General features: G+C 40.4%; 1 protein-coding gene across 2 annotated transcripts in view; it reads right to left on the reverse strand.

The window, feature by feature from the left end:
• Positions 1-3,076: 3,076 nt before the first annotated feature.
• The window catches only part of lcor (ligand dependent nuclear receptor corepressor), an 89,458-nt gene continuing 71,599 nt past the window's right edge, over positions 3,077-20,935 (reverse strand). Inside the window, exon 3 of one of the 2 annotated variants that reach the window (XM_025908025.1) lies at positions 3,077-17,289. In XM_025908025.1, coding sequence (XP_025763810.1) covers positions 16,152-17,289 — 1,138 coding nt within the window. In that variant the 3' untranslated portion in view covers positions 3,077-16,151. The remainder of the gene's footprint in view (positions 17,290-20,935) is intronic. The other variant, XR_003220490.1, reaches the window with a different exon arrangement.

Consider the following 20,935-nt stretch of genomic DNA (forward strand, 5'->3'; position numbering starts at 1 on the left):
CCACACTGGTTCATTCCTTGAGTGAGGTGTCTTTTGTTGCTTGAATGTTTGATGTTAAGTAATGTACTAACCAAAAATGGTCAGGTACAAGGACTGGACTGAATATGAGTGAAAAGGGATCACTGCTGTTTGAAAACCATGGCTGTAAATTTCAACTTGACTTATTGATGGAGGCTTATGGTAATGCATGTGGTAATTTGAGCTGAAAGTATGTGTTATATATTTTTATGATAGAAGGTCACACAAAACGCTTTCATTGGAAGTTCTGAATAATAATCCATAGAGGGCTATAAACTCGGTCTTGAGGTTAGGGGTTTTATTTTAATTTTAATTTTACCCCTATTTTCTATTTCATTTCATAACACCTAGTTCATGTGCACTGCAAAATACACCAAAAACTGATCGATGCATGGTGCTGTGGTGAAAAGATTTTTCAATATCTATTTAATAAAAGTGGCTGGAAGAAAACAAAACGACGTCAGACCTCCTAAAGAGAGTGCAACCTCCAAATTTTCACAATTTTGATTCAGTGAGCCACAGATAAAGGGCTGGCATATATGTGCTCATGAGTGAAATAGGAAAACACACTTGCACACACAGATAAAGTATTTAAAGAGGGAGTCTTTTTGGAGCCTTAGGCACAGTGTGAGAAATAAATATTTGATAGGAGAGTGACCTACTTCCTGTGCCCTGAAAAGTTATTTGTCTTTTCCTGCCTCCCACCACCTCTAAGGCCTCTATTCTTAGGCCCTGCAGCAGAGAAGGCCACAGATAAAGACGGAGATAGCCACAATTGAAATGAAAGCAGAAAAGGAGAAAGAGGTGGGCACGGAATGGCCAAAGAACTCACTACTTCAGGACTGCTGGCGAATACAACAGAATAACAGTGATGCAAAACCCTCAAGTAGCTATATCAAGTGTGACAGTAATCAGAAAATATGTCTAATAGTATGCTGGAGTTTTACTTGATATCATGCAGGTTATGTTTTTTTGTTTGTTTTGTAAGATGTGTTGAAAGTTGACATTTGATAACTTACACATTGCCTGTGTACATTATGAGATAACGCCCCTCCCTGAGCCTGGTTCTGCTGGAGGTTTCTTCCTGTTCAAAGGGAGGTTTTCCTTCCCACTGTTGCCAAAGTGCTTGCTCACAGGGGGACGTCTGATTGTAGGGTCTACCTTACAGTATAAAGCGCCTTGAGGCGACTGTTGTTGTGATTTGGTGCTGTATAAATACAATAAATACATATACATGTATATACATGTATAAATACAAATTGAATTGAAAAATAAATTGAATTGCAAATGGGATCAAATTATGTCCCAGATGAGTCCCCATTATATAATTTTGCATCTGCAAATCCGTTTGTTTGTTTCGCTGGACAAACTTAAAATTCTGCATGGCTCCATGTCTTTGTTATTCTTATTATTTTATTGCCATGATATTACATCCTGATGAATGGTGTATAAACCGGTCCCCAACCTTTTTGGTCCACGGACCGGTTTATGTCCGACAATAGTTTCATGGATCGGCCTTTAAGGTGTCGTGGATAAATACAACAAAATAAAACCAGTACCGGTACCAAAAAAAAGAAGATTTATTCATAACACACGGGAAAATACCCAGGGAAACAGAGTTAATGATAAAAACCGATAAAAACCCTGAAAACCATAAATTTCACACCCAAGCCTCAACTCTCATGGCCCGGTACCAAACGACTGACGGACCGGTACCGGTACCGGTCCATGGCCAGGGGTTGGGGACCGCTGGTGTATAGTAATATCTACTCCTCAGTGTTCCTGTGCCTCAATGTTCCTCTCATTGGGGCAGTGCTTGACCTTTAATAACTTTGAAACCCAGGGAGGGAAGTGATGAGGGGTCAAACGCTCTTCCCTGGGGTTGCAAAAGTAATCCAGGTTGTGTGAGAAAATTGTTTTATGTCTTTAGTAGAGTTTCCTGATGTATTTATGTTCTCAGTCGCTAGTTTCAAGTCTCTGTTAAACAGGCCTACAAACCTTTCAGTTACCATCTGGTAACCACCAGTCAGGAGGGAAAACTGTGTGTTCCCTGACTGGGTGGTGAATGGTTGGTCTCAGCTACCAGTAAAATCGAATGCTAAAGCCCCATTCATGCAGGCCTAGAAACTGGTCAGTGACCCCCTAGCAATCACTCATCGCTAGGGAAAAGTGTGCGTTCTGCTACCAGTTGGTGGATAGTCACTGGAAGTTGTTGACAGTCGTGAAACTGGATTTCGAAGAAATGAGATGCCACAAAAAAGTGGACCACAGCAGTCCAGCTCTGAGGTCTTTACACTGGCTGCCTGTCCGTCAGAGGATAGACTTTAAAGTTCTGATGCTGGTCTATAAAGCTCTGAATGGTTTAGGACCGAAATACATCAGTGACCTCCTGACCCAGTATGAACCTTCCAGATCCCTCAGGTCATCTGGATCCGGTCTGTTATCGGTCCCCAGAGTCAGAACCAGACACGGAGAAGCTGCATTCAGCTTTTATGCTCCTTATATCTGGAACAAACTCCCAGAAAGCCTCAGATCAGCTGAAACACTCCGTTTATTTAAATCCAGGTTGAAGACTCACCTGTTCTCAGCTGCATTTGAATAAAGCACCAAATCCACACTTAAGTTTAAATTTCAAAACCTACTTTTTAACTACTGATTTTATCTACTGTTTTGATATTTGATTTTATATACTGTTTTGTTTGTTTGTTTGTTTGCTTGTTTTAATCAAATTTAAATCATGCTTTTTATTTGTTTTTGTTTTTAATGTCTCTGTAAAGCACTTTGAATCATCTTGTTGTTGAATTGTGCTATATAAATAAACTTGCCTTGCCTTACATTGAAAACCTTGTGTTGGATTTTGTTACTAGCAGGTTGCTGTGGTTCCCAGTATTTGCATGGAAGATGCTGACTTGTGTTACTGAAACTGTAAAAGGAGTGATGCAATTTTTTAAAGACAGTCCATTAAGCAAACCTCAGCTTCAGCCGTGACCGAACATTGCATACGGTCACATTATGGTGTTCCTATGAAACAAAACACAAACTCAGACAAGACTCGAGGTATTTTCACAACAAAATTTATTAGAAGAATAGTGGTTTTGAAAAGAAGTTTCTAGCATCCAGTGAATACTACCTTACACAACATTACAGCTGAAATGTGTGGCAAAAATGGCAATTTTCTTTTTTCTTTTTTTTTCCTTTTTTACCAAATTGAATATAACATAACCAGTAAAATATTTTACACATGCACAAAGACAGATATAATCAGCGTTGCCTGATATTTAATGCAAAATAAACTTTTAAAAAAAATTAAACAAAGGAACTCAAATCATCATCTTTAATCTTTTTATATAAAAAAAAAATCACAGACATTATGAGATCATTTTTTATTCATTAGCCCAAACAAAAAATCAGATTTTGCATTCAAAACAGGGAGAAAGGGGGAAAATAAAATTGTCAGTCAAACTAAAACCGATTATTGTGATCCTTGTTAAGTGCTCATTTACATGGACATTAATAACAGAAGTCTAGAAGAATAGAAGTCCAACTCACAAGGTACAAAATAGAATGAAAACAAACAAAAAACAAATTGTACATTGTACATAAATAAAACTACAATATGAGAAAATATTTTAAATTAGTTTTTTAGTCAAACTGTAAACAGTAGATATTGAAAAATGAGGTCCATCGGGGTATTTGGAGAACCTGTATGTAAGTGTGCATGCATGTGTGTATGTGTGTTTATACGTGTTTATGAGAGGTACAGTCCAGGTGGGACCAAACCGTGAAAGGGGGCTTGAGCATCCTGAGCATCGGCACAGCGCCCCCCCGAGGGCCCGCTGGACTGAAGGAATGAGGTATATCGTCAAACCCAAAAACAAAATCTCAGTGGAAAAGAGGAAAACAAAAAAAGAAGCCCAGCAGACCCCGTCTCGGGGCGTCCAGCCACCCGTTAAGAACCGAGGTGAGATTACGAAATCTTAGAAACCTCAGCAGGACAAAAACCGAGAACAAGAAAAGAAGAGGTTTGTTGTTCTATCCAAACTAAAGTCTAAACCCCTGGACAACACTTCTTGCATCTACCAAATATTACAAGCCTTTTTCCAAACCAATCAGATTTATTTCTATCACAACAAAATCAGGTTACTACCAAAACCAACATTAGGAATGTAGAAAGTAATCGCAAGAGCTCTAACATGAAATACAGCTTTACATAGTTCTCACCAAACATCAGTGATGTGATTGTTGTAAGAGGTACAAAATTTAGGCAATATGTATACTACACTCCTGTCATCAAGACCAGGCCAATAAATAACTGCTTTGCATGACTAATTCTTAGCATAAAACAGACATTGGAATCCGCCAAGCTGTGCGAAGCAACACAAACACTTAACATCCAGCAGAGGCATCAACCAATCACAGCAGAGATGAGTGGCTGTTTTTAAAAAAAAGAAATTAAAAAACAAAATCACACAACAAATGTGCACAACATCACTGAAAACTGCCCAGCAGATATTTCTACCCAAGTTAGACTCGCCTCGTTCCTGAACAGAGCCGCAGGTTTGGTGACACAAGAGTCGGCTTAGCTTTGTAGAGAGGGTTACTAGGTTTTCCCTGAAGCTTTAGAAGAACTGAAGGCAGATCCATCACATTTCTCTGTTGTGTGTGGCTCCACAGGTGGTGGAGGAAAAACAAGGTTAGCACTTAAACCAGAGGGATACCTGAAGATGGCTTACTGTATCTTCTCTGGTTTTTAAACCAGCATTTATAAAGGACCGTGGACGGCTTTAAAGACAATTTTAAAGCCAAACCACTGTTATGTGCACTTGTCTGACGTGTTTATTTTAAGAGGTTAGCTTGGTGTAAGTCACTGTTAGGTTGGTGCTTCGTAGCAAGACAATAATCGATTCCTGATTACTGCACAGAGCAAAAGCCATGGCACTTGACGCAAGTCAGAGAGAGAACAGAGTGCTTACAAAGACTCAGTGGTTATGAACTGAGAAGACAGCTAACATTCAGAACATACTAAACATATCCAGAGGTTACAAAAAGAGACATGTAAGGATAGAAAACGAGACGTAATTCCATGAGTAGAGGGCAAGACAGACTGTTTCGGATCAAATTTTGGCTGTAATTCGTTTTCATAGGAACGGGCTAATGAAAATAAACTATAGTTAAAGTTGATCACTGCTAGGCCTCGGTATAGATTAAGTACCTGAATAAGAGTGAGAGCAGTGTTGTCAAGGGTCCCTGAGGGTGTCTGGGTAATGCAATTTAGGTCTGTAAGGCGCCCAGAGAGAGGCATCTTTTACAGACAGAGATGCAGTTCTTCAAACTTGCACACTGTTTCATTGAGTTTCCGTAAGAGCACAAAAAGATTAATGTTCCTTAAAAACAACTCTGAAGCGAAAACATGGTTGAACTGAGGGGGGAAAAAAAGAAATCGAAAGAAGCAAGCTTTGCACATTGTTTCTTACATAGGCACACACATTCACACTCATACACTTGAAAAAAATTACTTTACACAAGGAAAACAGAATGATTGCAAAAGAGCTTTAGCCAAAAACTACTACGAAAGCTGTTGCAGTGACAAACAAACACCTTAGGTGCTCCTTCTTAGGAAAGGGGATTTTTTTTTTTTCCTTGGGGGGCTATATTTTATATTCAGAACATCCGAATCTGTCCTGCGGACAACATCCAAAAGAAAATTAGTGCTTTTGGATTAACCAGCCTCTTCAAATAAAGGACTGAGGGGTATGTACACCAGCATGCAAAAATATCAAGAGTGTCAACGTCCACGAAATCATCCATCACTCCCAGCAAAGCGGTGTTTCGAGGGAGCCGCTTCTTCTAACAACTTCGCTGTCCGTTGGCTTTTGTGGACAACCTGAACAGGGTTCATCACCCCTCCACTTCCTTCATTTAAAACAGTCTTTTCTTATCTAGACACAAAAACACACAAAACCGTTCATTCTCAGTGCCTTCAGTATACAATTCCAACCCACCTGTGAAAAAACAGGCGAGGACTGATGGGTAAAGCCGATCTATATACACGACCATCCTGAAGATAAGCCATCACCCTCCCTGCAGCCCTTCAACCCACCCAGTGTGACTTCATATCTAAGTCATCTTCATACATATACTGTCTTTACAGTGTCCGCTTCAGGAAAAAAAAAAGAAAGAAACCCACCCGCTTACCCACCCATCCCCCCCATTTCACAGAATCAGGCCTAAAAAGACTACAACTACACAAGATCCTAGTTTCACTACATCGTCTGTTAACAAAAAAAAACAACAACCTTGAGCCGCCCTGCCCCTTTGCCCTATGCTACATCATGGGAAAATAGCAAGCAAGAACAGAGTAAGAAAACAAACACCAAAAGTGACAGAGTGGGAGCGATTTCACCTAACATACTGCACTGGACTTCTGTATTGTTTCCCTGAATCATCAATGGAAAAGGCTCATCCTCTTCCTTTTCAAGATAAAAGTATATGACATTAGAGATTTTTATATACATATGCATTTGTGTTTATGTCTGTGTGGGGCTTGTATAGGTATATCTATGTGCACATATAGAGTATTCTTTTATTCTTAAATATGTATAGTTAAATTAGAGGTTTGTTGTGTTTGCGTTTTTTTTCTTACATTCAGTTTTTAACAACAATAAAAAGTTGATAAAGAGGTATGCAAAGGGAACAAGGTGGGGAATGTGTGGTTTCAAGTGTTTCACATACAGCATTGGCCTTCATTCTATCAGCAAACCCACTTGGAGAAACAAAAGACTGGAGAGTTTGTTTTTTTTCAACTTCCATCTTTTACAGGGATTCAAAGAATGTCTTCTGTGAATCTTTCCGAGCCACAGGGAAATAGCAGTGTTTAAAATTGTCTTGAAAACAACAGCTCAATGCAGTGTGGGCTGTGAAAGGATTAAGACCAAGAATGTCGACAAATTAAAAAATAGAACATGCGGGAATGTGAAGCTAAATTAGTGTTTTAAAAAAAATAGACAAAGCAAACTTGTGGAACCTTTACTGGCTACGACGCACTGCATTTGGCAGGAGGAACAAAGAAAAATGACAAAAATGGAGATGAAAGTGTCCAGAGATGAGTGTTGATGGACAGGGTCTGACAATATAAGGAGGTCGTCAAGGTTACATGGATTTCTTTTCTGAGGTATTCTGTGTTGTAAGTTTTTTTCTTTTTTACATTTTTGCGCACCAAAAACACCAAGATGAAAAAAAAAAGAACATCATCAAAGACTAAAAGAAAGAACAAACACAGCGTTATTTTTCCCGCACATGGATTCAAAGCGCTCGTTCTGTTTTGTTTTTTTCTCTTCTTGTTTTTAATGGAGCAGCTTCCTGTAATTTTGACATTTGGGAAGGCAACAGTCCGAGTTAGATCTCCGGAGAACCAACGAGCTGGGCCGTTAAACGAGCTCTGTGTGAGCCTCCCCTGCTATGAGTTATTCAGATTTACAATCCTTGCTGTTTATAAAGCACTGGAAAAGTATTTGGCTAAAAAACAAAGTACAGAATTCATCAAAAACAATAAAATACCCTTTCAAGTGATGTTCTTGCTTCCAGATGAGTGTGAGGTCTCGTGACATTTAATCTTCTTTACAGTTTGAGAATTTGTATCTCACCCACCAAACTTCCTGTCTGACGACTGAACTCCAATATCCACTCAGCAAGTGCCAGTCTGTCTGACCTGACAATCGATCTTACTCATGAGCCAGTGTTGTTCAGCTTGACTAAAAATACACCGGCGGCCGTGGTTATCTGCATGTAGTGTAGACTTCATAACTCGAAGGTAACAGAGAAGGTACGTGGCTGTCAAAGACGCCAAAGTTCAAATTAAGCGAACGTCATAACGTGAAGGACGGCAAAAACAAGCAACAAGAGGATCTCAGAAAACACACGGGAGATTTCAACAAAACACAACGCCTGCTCACTTTTTTTCTTGTTTTTCTCGCTCCTGCTCTCTCTTTTTTCTTTTAAACATAGAAACCAAAAGCCAAGCCAAAGCTCATTACCCTGAACCATCAAAACAAGAGATCAAACCTTTAAAACACTGAGTATATTTTGGGGAGAGTTCATAAAATTTACACTACAGCTGAAATGTTAACCTTGTCCTTCTAGAAAGACTCAGTATTTCAGAGGATAATGATCTCCTTGTTGCTAAAAGAGCCTCAAGCCCTGTCTTTAAAAAACAAATCTGTACACAGTTAACCCAAGAAAAGCAAAGCAAAGCCTCTGTGAAGAGTTACCAGAATAAAAACAGAACACCAGAAGAAGAAGAAGGAAATGATGTTTCTGAAAGGGCCTGAAGAAAGGTGACAGACCTGCAGCGGCCCAGGAACGCCCCATTTCTCTGGGAACAAATGAGGCCCTGTCAGCCCTGCAGCGCTCACGCTCCAATGACCAAAGATGCTGTGAGAATGACACATAACCACGGGACAAAAAGTGACGGTATCCAAGGAGTTGATGATTAGTGTTCAGAGAAGTGTGTAAAGAGATGCACCGGCATGACAGAGCATCACTGGAAACTTTTTATAGATAGGAAAGTCAAAATCTGACACATTTTCTGTAAGGAAAAAACCAACAGCCTGATAAAATCCTCTATGCAGCATTTAACTTCACCAGAGCTCCCTGAAAAGGGCTGATGAAGATTTACATGGATGTACAGCCTGGGAACGAATGAAAAATGAGTTTAACTTTACCTAAGTGGAAATACGCTTCAGTTTTCAAGTCAGCCTTGCGCAGCTGACTTCTCTGCATCTGAATAGTTTGCTACAGACATGACAGACTGAGGTAGCAACAATTTCAGAGACGAGCAATCTTTGTGGTCTGTAGCATCGTGTCTTAGTCCGGCAGCATTTCCCTCAACACAAAGTACACTAGACAAAAGCTAATGAATCTGCTGCACTGCTTAAGTTCTACTAAAATATCCAAATTAGACCCTAAATCTTTGTGAACAGGGGTCAGCAGAGCTGGTTCTGAGTTCAGAGGAACACAGACCAGCTGGTCCATGTAGGTGGCTGTAAAGGGCCAGACACACCTCCACACAGGAACAATGCTGCAAGATTGTCATGGCAACACACAAGAGCACCTCAGATTTCCTTCACAAAGCCCTGAATTGCATTTTCAAAATACCCCCCCCCAAAAAAAAATTGAATCTGGTCAACTATTTTTGTACCTAAAAGCTTCAGATCAGCAGTAAAGTAATATCGAGTTCTGAAGTGAATTTCAGCATCGTCTCAATAAAAGCCTGATGTTTAACTGTAGCGTGGGGGTGGGGAAGGCGACCTTCGGCGGCCTTTATTCTTCTCCACTTCACTTAGATTTCACCGTTGCACTCCCATCCACCTCCTCAGACCACTGCATCTATCTGACTGTCTGTAAGGAGGGCTGAGATGCACACCAGCAAAGGCCTGCTGGGTAAGGAAAATAGAACAGAGTGTGCCTGTGTGCCTCTCACGGTGTAACCTAATCAAGCAGGGTAGCAGGAGGGTGGGGCTGCAAATTTTAAACCTACAAATTTGACCCGAATCTCACGATGTTTTCTTTGAAGGAAAAATACCACTCTTCAAGTAATTTGTAATTTCAAACAGGTTGTTAGATTATACTTGATTAAGAAACCAACCCTTGAGCACTAGATTTGAGATTGTGTCTTCAAATTCAAGATTAGAGTCTACAAAAAGGCACTCTTGATTCCACTGATTGAACAACTTTATGTAATCACTTATTCATTCGGCCCCATAAAAATAATCAAAGCCTACTGGAAAAATGTTCAAATAACTTTTTATCCTTGGAGGGCATTATTAGTTTGTGATTTGTACCAAAAAACCCTGGCACGTCAACATTTCTTTAACGCTTTTAAACAGCAGCGAGTGAAGGAGTCTGTTGTGTTGATTGCTGCAGATCAGCATCATTCCAGAGGCGTGTCTGGCCTTTAAGATCTGTACTCAGCTCTGCTTTCAAAGCCAGCCTGCTCCTGAGTGACTGCTTGTCACAAACGCTTTGACATTTAAAAAACTTGGCATCACGCTCCGCGTCAGAGGAGATGCACATTTCAACAGACCTCTTAGCAGCGTCGAGGAGAAACAGCACAGCTTACAATGGATGAGGAAAACTGTGACTGTCAGTTGATGCCGATTCTTACTTTGGAAAACTGTGTTCTGAGTGCAGCAGATCCTGTTGCAAGAGAGCAAAATGATTCTTGGATATGCAATTGGATATGTGGTTAAAAGAAAAATCCATCCCAAAGCACACTGGGCATATTTTTCTCAGACATGTGTCCAAAACTGGGATTAATTCTGGACTGGGGACTTAATCCATCATTTTAACTGCTGGTGATATGCTGTGCATTCCTGCAGCTGGTTTTTAGACTGCAGAATCATTTTTGTCTTTAAGTAGATAAATCCAAGCCTAAAGCTCCAATTGTCCCGAGAGACCAGCATGCAATCCTGCAAGAGACAGTCGAGGAGCAATGCTTACTTTGCCTTTATATGATTTGAAGTGTCTCGCTATAGGTCAAATGTGGGATTTTATTTAAAAACAGATAAAGAAAATGCTCCTTCGAACATGCCTTCTAAATAAGACTTAAATGATTTATTGACGAAAAGTCATCCTTCATGTTTGTGCTTTTTGGCAAGCAGATACAACGCTTTACCACACGTTCTTTCTATATCAAATAAACAGCACGTTCTGCTATTGATTTCCCCACGTCCAACCAAAACCCAATGCAGCCCTCAACTGTAAATTGTTCCATTTCTATTGCCTCACCACCCAATAAATTCATCCCCATCCTCCAGGCCCCGTGAAAAGAAGTCCTGGGAACTGAGGGTTGTCACTTACAGCAGCAAAAATAGACTGGGTAGTTTGAAGGAAACCTTCTAAAAAAGACTGCAGGAATGCACAAAACACCACAGACTGGCCACTTAGAACAGAACAACTGTAGGGAGGATTTTTCCTTTACCAGAAAAAAGGAAAAGGAGTCTTTGTTGAAAGGCAAGAAACAAACAAAGTGATTTTCACAGAGGCAGTGCCTGCAGTGCCCCAGTGTGCCAGATCAAAATCAGCCAGCAGGGCTGATGTTCTGCAGGCTGTGGACAAAACACACCCACCTGCTTCTAAAAGAGACACGGCAGACTCCAGCTTCATAATTATACATATAATCCGCCCACACAAAGTGTGGCTACCTGATGAGGAGCGAGAATGTGTGTTGCTGTGGGTGCGTCACGTCTCTATTGGTGTGTGTGCGTGCGCGCGCGCTCTGTGCTAGCAAGAATACAGAACTGTATTCATGGAAACCTGGCTTCTGGCTTTTAAAGAATTCATCTTTTTTCTTTTTTGTTTAACAAACAAAGATGCCATTTGAGGAACAACAGTACAAACAATCACAACAAGAAAAAAAAATATTCAAAATCTGCTTATGTCAGTTACATCTAAAAATCTGGAAACGAGCCGTACTAAAAATCCTGATTCTTCTGGTTTGTGTGTTTCTAATATACAATCAGCTGCTTTGAAGTGGTCAGACCTGAGGTATAAATGACAACCAGATATGCAGCGTGACAGAATAAGAAACAGACGCAACTTCTCTGCAGAGAGGTGCACGGCGATCATATACATAATTCTTTCTTTCCTGGTATCCCACCACATCGTGCACCGCCCTAATGACAGAACGGCGCATCACGTGTCGTCTAATAAGTGAGGTTACAGTAGTTGTCTTGTTTTTTGTTTTTTTGACATTTTTTACTCCTTTTTATAGCTTTGTCAGTCTTTCTCTCAGAAGAAAAAACACAAATTGAATTAAAACCGACCTGAAAAGCAAAGAGAAACTGATTAGCTTACATGAAGATGCAAAAAACAGTAAAAATAAATACATACATATTCATAAGATATAGCTTTTTTTCATTTTGAACATCGTTAAGGACATTTTCCTGTGCGTGCTGCGTTTTTTTGTTTCGTTTGGGAATACAGTGTCAAATGTTTAGGATTTTTTTTTTTAAATCACAGCTCATAAAGGAAGGTTAACTTGTCCACCTGTCCCCCAATCTCCACTGCTGGGCCTCTGATTTCTCTGGGTTTGAGAAAGAAAAAGGACAAAAAGTACCCTGGTCAGGTTTCATCCTGGAGTTCTGTTACACTTGGAAACAAACATATGTATATTTAAAAAAACGGATTCCCTCTCAAACCAGGGTGGAACCAACCTGACTCACTGCCTCCAGGGTGAAACCAGATGACTGAATCTGTAAATGTTTTGAATTTTAGTAGGAAGAGGGTTTTACTCTCCCCATATAAGACTAGCCTAAACCTGGGATAGCTGTATAATCCCCTATGCTATAAGGTTTTATCGCAAATAAAAAAATACCTTAAAAGCGGTGGGTGGCAAGTATTGGTCAGTCAGACACTTGACGTGTCTTTTTTTGCAATGTGAAGGCGAAACAAAGAAGAAAAGCTTATAAAAGCAAAGAAACAGTGAAGGATACTTCCCGGAGTATCAACTACACCTTTGCCAAGCTCCCAGGTAAGGGATACATAAAAGTACGAGGCACGGAAAGGAGTTCTGAGAATGAGGTATAGCACTTGGTCTCTACTGACCAAGTTAACATGTTGTGTGTGAGCGCGTGCGTGCGTACACACGTCTACTAATTTAGTACAGGTAGTTAAGTCATGCGCCATTTTCCGACTGACAAATATTGCTGCCCATCCCACTGGCTCGATCCTGAGACATTTGCAGTATTGAAGGCTACTGAAAACGACTGCGTTTCCAATGACAGCAGCAGAAAGCAAAAGGAGAGAAAGCAACAGTCTGTTAAAAAAAATCAAGCTACAGCGGAATGTGTCTGCAGACCGCTGTTTGACGGATTCATGTCACTACATTCATTAACTTGAGTGTTTGTTATTTTGTCTAGAATATAAATAGATAGACACGGTCATAAGTGAGACTCGGTTGCAAGGAGGAGGACTTTTTCGGACAGGGGGAGTGGTTAACCACATGACTATAAACAATCAACAAAACCAAAGAGAAAAAGAAACAAAATAAATATATGTGTATATATAAATGGCATGCACCTCAGTAGATAAGTTCAGGCTGAAAATGGGACTTGTACTTTTAGAAAGCAATGACAAATACAGAGCCAAAGCCAGCTGTAACATAACAGGTTCAAGAAAGGTCGAGAGGAAAGTTTTGTAGATGATTTAGTCACTTGAATAAATTAGACAGCAGATATTGTTTGGCCCTCAAGGAATTGCCTCTCTCAGGGGATCTCAGTCAAAGTGCCAAATGAGTTAATTTATGCAAACATGACGCCAATTACATAATGCATTAATGGGTTTTTGGGTTTTTTTTAAAAACGTATTACATGACCAGGGAGATTGGCGTGAGGGAACACAATGTGAGTTGTGTTTTGTTCCTACTTTCATTCACAGCTTTGGTGCCTTTTATCAAAGGCAGGTTCATAACAAGTGCTTTACTATCACCACTCAGGCTTTGATCCTGTTTTAACTATCAGATCAGTGCATTGTCCTTCGCTGGGTCCAACTTGATGCACGCGGCAACCTTTTAGACACTTCAAATGCTCAGCATTGGCAAAGTGTTGGACGCATTTCATGCATATTGATTCCTGGCTATATTGTTCCAGGATTACTACTTTTTGTTGTTGTTTTTTTTAGTTACTTCACTTAGCTTTGCATGCCTGGCAGTCACACAAAGTGGACAGCCAGTAACCCCAGGGGTGGGAGAAGATCGCAACAGGTAGTAAATGATTCTAATCATAATTAGATTGTGATTGATTCAAAACTTAACTGTGTTGGATTATTATTACGCTCAACATTAATATTCGGAATTGGCCCAAACCCATAATCAGCCAAAAATAGTGGTGCATGCCATTTGTTAAAAGAGAATAAACAAAATCAAATCAAATAAATAAAATGTACAATACATTTCAAAAGGAGTGAATCATCGTCATTTCATCTGAGCAGAGTTACAATTCTCATGTCAAAAATCTCACAGACTGGGTGAGCACCAGGCAGTGTCAGGAGCGAAGAGCGACATTTAGCGACGAAGGGGAGGGGAAAACAACGAGACAACACTACACAAAACTGAACTTGTTCAAGCTGTCAAACTTTTTTTTTCTTTTCTTTTTAAATTGTGGAGGTAATTGAGAGGAAAATAAGTAGTTTGGGTCCAAGCTGCACCTTTCAGAAACACTAAAGCTTTTTTTATGCCATCTCTCTGACCTCCTCATTGCCCCCTCTGTTGTATTCCTCGGAAAAGAGCTACACTGCATGCATAACCTTAAACTTTCTTCCTCCTTTGTTTTTCTTCTTGTGTTTAAAAAGTGCTATCTTAGAGGTTAAGCGCCATAAATCCACAAATCCAACATCAGTGTTCTGTTCTTTTCCAGTATTCCTTAAAGGTCTATCTGCTGCTATGGCACTGCCATATTATCCATATGGCCCTCCCAGAGTCAAAGCACTGGTGAGAAGCTTGCTGTGTCCTCTTTTCATCTACTATTAGGTCCAACAGGAAATTACCATATTTGTAATCCACATCTGTCTCAGTTACCCTGAGTTAAAAATGAGGAGAGAAAAAAAAACACCCAGAATCATGGATTGGCTTTTACATAGTCAGTCATAATAAGTTATAATATATTAAAATCTGCCTTTCCCCCACCTACCAACTACCCCTGCCCACTGCATATTACCCACCCACCACCCCAAACTGAACACCCCACAATAAATGCACATTGTTGTAGTAAACTGCCTTTAAAACCATCTTTGAAGTTTTAGGGAGAAGAATTTCTTTTAAAACTCATGTAAGTTGCTTCTGCTTGGTTTTGATTAGAAAAAGGAAAGAAAAAAAAAAACATCAGCAATATGGTGTCATTAGCTAAGAAGCCAAAATCCATTAGCTTAGGTCAACTAAAGCCTTTATAGGAACTGGATAATGAACTGGGTAGCAGCACAGTTTCACATTCTGATCCTAAAAGGCATTTGTCCAGTAACGATCTTCATGAGAGGGTGAGCTCACTTTAGTCACCATTTGCGGGTGGCTCCGGCTTTCCAGGATCAGCAGTGAGAGACTGATGGAGGTCCATGAGGTAGCATTCCGCCTTAAAAAAACCCGCTGATCCATAAGCAGATCACCCCTTAAATTGTCCCTTGGCAAAAAAGAGGGTTAAAGAAGCCTCCTGCATCTGAATATGAATCAGCGTATGCAGGCGATGTGCACCTCTGACCCTTTGCAAAGTTGTGACTGGGCTTCAGAGACAGACCATAATAAGTGCATGATGCATGGGCAACAATGCCGAGGTAACCTGGTCTGTAAGCGCCAGACCCAAAATGTAGTGCAAAAGAAAGCAAAACAAATCAAACGAAAAGATAGAGGAAAAGAAGTCGATTATAGAAGTCAGTAGTGTCCACGAAACTCACAAACATGCATCCCTGAATGACTTTTGTGTCTTCTCGTTCATAAAAAGGATGGGTTATTCTTGCTTTTCGTCCGCACGGAAATTAGCAGAATATTTGAAGGAGGAAAGAAAAGGATTTTCAGTTAAAGCGTCATGGCTACCTGGCAATAAGAGACTGGGTTTGATTCCGAACCCTAACTGAGGAATATCAATGGTACGATTAAACCTTACAGTTGCAATTTTGAGCTAGTACTTGATGAGCGAGAGGGGAGTGATAAAGGGACCACTTTGTCACTTCTTCTAAGGAGTTAATTTTCAACCTTCCCCTTATTTTTTCCCCATCATTATCATATTAATCCAAAGCAGATTGCATTTATAAGCAGCAACGCTTCAGTGTATCAAGTTCATAAACGACGGGAGAGAATTTTGGGGGGTTGGGGATTATCAGCATGCGTAAATAATTGTCATTTACCTAATGTCTTTAGCTGCATTTGTTAAGCCCCTGGATAGAAAAGCTGAACAAATGCTTCTATAGCATCGCTCAAATGACACTAGTTAAGAACCATCCGATTAGTTGTGTCTCTCCAGTTTAAGAATCCTCCTCATATAATCCCTGCATTTGTGCTCACCCAGATACTGCAAAGTAAATTGGCACAAATAAAGCCCCATCCATTTTCAAATTACTTAAGTCAGTTGAGGTTTACATGTGTAAGTCGTTTAGTCGATCGGTTTGAAATCATCATCGATTTCTTCTTTTACATTGTCCTTGAGCTCGGCAGCTGCTAGCGATGCACCGTCGCCTCGTGGGGTTGCAGTGGGCGTGTTCTCCGACTCGTTGGGAAACTCCTGGCCTCCTGCTTCCATCTTCATCATCAGCTTGAGCTTCTTCTTTGGGGGGTTCTTCAGGGTCCCCATGCGCTCCTTGACCTTGTACTCCAGGGTGCTGTGTGGGATCCCATACATGTTCTGTGCCTTGGACACGCTCATCTTCCCGCTCATCACTACAGCTATGGCCTCCTCCAGAATCTCACTGTTGTACTGGCGATATCGGCCTCTCTTCTTCCTTGGCTGCTTGGAGCTTGGGTCCCCTTCTACGTCAGAGATGGAGTACGCTGGCCCAGAACTTGAGTGATCCAAGTCTGAGTTCCAATATTCAGCAGCCCCATCCAAGAGGCTCCCAAGGCTTCCTCCTCGGCGGTTCTGCTTTGGCAGAATGGCTCTTAGCTTCCGGCTGAGGGTGTTGTCCCCATGGCCACCACCCCCGACCCCCATGGCACCGTAGCCATAAAGCTCAGAGGAATGGGAATCCCAGGAAAGATCCATGCCCCGAACCTGGGGGATTTTCAGGTCAACAGGCGGAGAGTGGCCTTGGTCTCTCTTTCCTTCAACGTGATGATGTTGGGCCTTGGAAACCTGATTGTGGTGGTGATGATGAAGGGAACTCTTAAAGGAGAAGGCTCCGTGGTGGTTGTGGTGTTGATGCTCCAGGAATGTAGGCAGGTCTTTGAGGTCGCTCAAAGCTCCACTGGCCTGCTTCAGCTTCATTAGGCTTTCAAGGTGAGCCTTACTTCCCCAAAATGAAGAAGAACCCTTCTGGCCAAGCAAGGAATGGGACTGGCTATGACTGAGCAAGCCAGCTGACTCTAGATTAGACAATGAAAGAGCAGGAGGTTGACTCAGAAGGCGATGCTTCTGGCTGAGAAGCTCTTCCTTAATACGCAGTGAGCGGGCCAGTGGGGGCTTGAAGGAGTTAGAGTTGACATAGTTCTCCCTCATTCCATCCTGCAAACTTTTCTGCAGCAGCCCATCCTCCTCTTCCACCTCTGGCAGGGTATGATCTGCTTTGATTGAAAGTCTGGATGGAGAAGAAGAAGACGAGAACTTCAGGAACACAGTTCTTTATATAAGATCAAAGTTAATTTTAAGACAAGGGTAGATTTGAAACAATTGAGGTAATTACAAAAAAGAGAAAAGAGCAACAAACTGTAGCTTGCACTTATATGAACTCGTGCTTTAATACATACAGTATTGAGTGATTAATTAAAGCTGAAACTAACAAGCTAATAAAACAAATCTTTGACCTCTTTTATGCAACACGTTTTCTTTTTAAGCAGAACATTTACTGTTTCCCACATTATACTGAGCATCAATTAGCTATTTACAGTTACTGCAGCTGCATTTAATATAATGTAGCACAAGGATGCATGGCATTATGGTTTTTTCTTTGGTCTAAATAAATCTCAGTTGCTGCTTTTGATGTAACCCACTGCATGAAGGTGGTTTAATTTTGCTGTTACCAACAGAACTAAATTGTATTTATATTTATACAGCAATAACCAGTTGCCTTGGGAGTCTCTTCCTGAATGGTCAGATGCTAACTAACAGATGCCAGGGTTGGTAAATAGTTGTTGTGATGGGAGTCCTTGTTCTATTCATTATTATTCAAGTATTACTGCCAGCTGCAGTGAAGGTGGAGTAAGTCTGGACCACAGGGCAAGAGGTTCTCTAGAGGGGAAGTTGAATGATATCAAAGACTGTCACAACAGAAACAGGCTAAGCCTTCTGATAAACACGAGACAGGAAGGGCCGACTGGCCTGAACATGACTTCCAAAACTGTTTGAAATAAATGAAGAAATAATTAAAAATACTAAACATGCCAAAATGAGCTGCCCAATGTTTGGTTGGTTGCTAACATACCTGGACGGTGTGCCCAAATAAAGGATATGGCTGTGACTGCACTTCTTGAGTAGGAGGACACCAACAGATGCCAATGAATATCACAGATATCAGCCACAATCACTGGTTGTCATCAAACTTCAAAGTCAATATGAGAGCATTATCACTTAAAAGCACTATTTGTGGAATGCAAAGAATTGTCCAGATACATTTCAGGATAACCCCAATCCAAATGTTGTGTATTATATTCAGTGGTTCTCAGAGGTTTCTTAAAATGAAGCTTTCACTTCCCTGTGTCCTGTGAGTACTTACTCATAGGAGGGTTTACTTTATCTTACAATGTAAAGCGCCTCAGGGCATCTCTTGTTGTCATTTGGCACTATGTAAATAAAAGTGAACTGAAATGAATTGAACTGGCCTTAAAGAAAGGAAATGAGTGTTGAGTTCATGCAACACTATGATGACATCTTACTCTGCCTCCTCTTTATTATTGTGGAAATGGTTTAACATTAACGGTTTTCAGCTAGCAAGCGGGGGTAGGATAAATATTTTTGAACTTTTGAAGAATGTTAAAAAATGATATTCAAATTAATAAATATTGGAAATGCTTTAGTAAATGGCCAAAACTTAGTGCACGGTATTTTCTGAAGTGGGTTTCCAGAACTCTACATAGACCTGTTCATGTATATTATGTATATTCACCTCACTCTTGGATAAGTAAACTATTAAACTAAAGTTCACCACCTCTAGTGTAGAACCGCTGCAGTTAATGTTCCTTGATAAGTAACTATAGCAACAGTAAAAAAAAAAAAAAAAAAGGCTCTTTAACAACAGGAAATAGCCTGTCAAGCCAGACCAAATCTCTGAAACTGTCCTCAGCAGGAGTTTAAAGTCAGATTAGCACAGTGCGCTGTCTCCCGTTTGTGGAAACAATGGAGAGTTAACGAAAGACTTTGGAGTCCACGTTCTAATAAAGCGTTTTATTACAGTAAGCATGTAGTCATCAGGGAAATAATGGTGGATCTAAGGATTCAAAGACAGTGTATATTTTTAAAATTCAAAAGAGCAAAGAAATGTGCATGAAAGTGTGGGATCCCTGAAGAGACCGGCTGGAAGATCTGTTCAACATCTGGGTGTTTGATTTGTCCTTTCCAAGCAACCAAGCTCAGCAGGATTTTAAAGAAATACTGTGTCCTGCGGCCAATATTTAACTTTGTTAAATGTTTTTTTGTTCTCAGTAATTTAAGTGGATATATTGTTATTTGAAACCATTTCAAACTAAAAGACATATTCGTATACACTTTTGCAGCTCCCAAGTACCACGAGCAGCTGCCAGTGGTAGCAAAAGTATCATTTTGTGGAATGCTTGAATAAAAAAAATGGTACGCAAACATGGTCTGAAAATTATTGACATGAATTGCCAGTAAGCAGCAATGCATACCTGCAATGCGTATACTATCATGTTGACTGTTTTGAGAATTGTCTAGCTGTGTATAAAATGTTGTGTTACACTGGCTGGAAGTTCAGGATTGGTCTCCTGCTATAGCTAATATTACTGGAAGCCTCACTGGTAGTGAGGCTCATAGGCCTGGTGCCTCAGGACTTTTGAGACATTTCAATCCTTAGAAGGAAGACCTATCCTCATAGGCTTAAGGTGCTGTTTCTAACTGTGTTTTAATCGTGTTGTGCAAATACTTCACCAAGGTTTACCTGCTGGGCTATAGCCTTGGTTTGACAGCAGGAAATCTGTTGCTATGTTAGGGTAAGAAAAAAAGCATCTGAGTGTCTGTCAGTTTTCACCTAATATTTTTCTGTTATAGTAACCTTGATCGCAATATCATCCATGTCAGCAACAAACACAGATGATCAGACAGGAACCAAGACTATCGGAGAGTATTTGGGGTAAAATGAGGAAGCCATAAACTGAACTAAAACCTGCACATCACTACATCATGCCCAAATTTAACATAACATCTCAGTGGAGCAGTAGATGCATTTACAGCCAAATCAAAAGGAGAGTCCTGGCACGGTGGATGCAAGGTTTCCCTGCTCGCATATGCTCTCTGAATCGAACCTGTTTTAATCCATATTTGACCCCCAGTACAGATCAAAGGCTTTCATGAAAATGACCACCGCAATTAGCATGAATTGTTTATTCCCTCCTGATGCACAACAAGTACGATAGCTTCTGATTCTTAACATGACCTCAAGGAAAATTATGTTCATCAATAGTTAACAGAATGCAACGCAAAGAAAGTTCACTGAAGACACTGACAAAGGCTGTTTTTCTGCAGGCCAAAGTCATGTTGATATTGCTATTGTAACACTGTGGGGTTGATGAAACAAATCTATATAAACTTACCATTAAACTGATGAGAGTTCATCAGAGTAAAATCAATAAGTGAAGAATAAAAGCGGAGAAATGTGGAGAAACTGAATATGGGCACAATCGGTCCTGTGCTCGGCTTTACAAAAAAAGTGTATTTTCTGTAAAATCAAGAATCGAATCGAATCGACTTTAATTCAACTGAATTCAGTTTTATTTATATAATCAAATCCCAACAGCAGTCACCTCAAGGTGCTTTATATACAGAGAAAAATTATAACAATCAAACAACGCCCTTTGAGGAATCAAATGGCGACAGTGGGAAGGAAAAACTCCCTTTTAACAGGAAGAAAGCTTGAACAGAACCAGGATCAGGAAGTGCCAAACATCTGCCATGATCAGATGGAGGTGTTGGAAGGGACAAAAAACACAGTTTAAAAGAGAGTCAGAGATTAATAATAACTAATAAATAAATTTATCATCAGAACGTCAGCGTAA

This window comes from Oreochromis niloticus, linkage group LG6, assembly GCF_001858045.2.
Source record: "Oreochromis niloticus isolate F11D_XX linkage group LG6, O_niloticus_UMD_NMBU, whole genome shotgun sequence".
NCBI classification, from domain to species: domain Eukaryota; kingdom Metazoa; phylum Chordata; class Actinopteri; order Cichliformes; family Cichlidae; genus Oreochromis; species Oreochromis niloticus.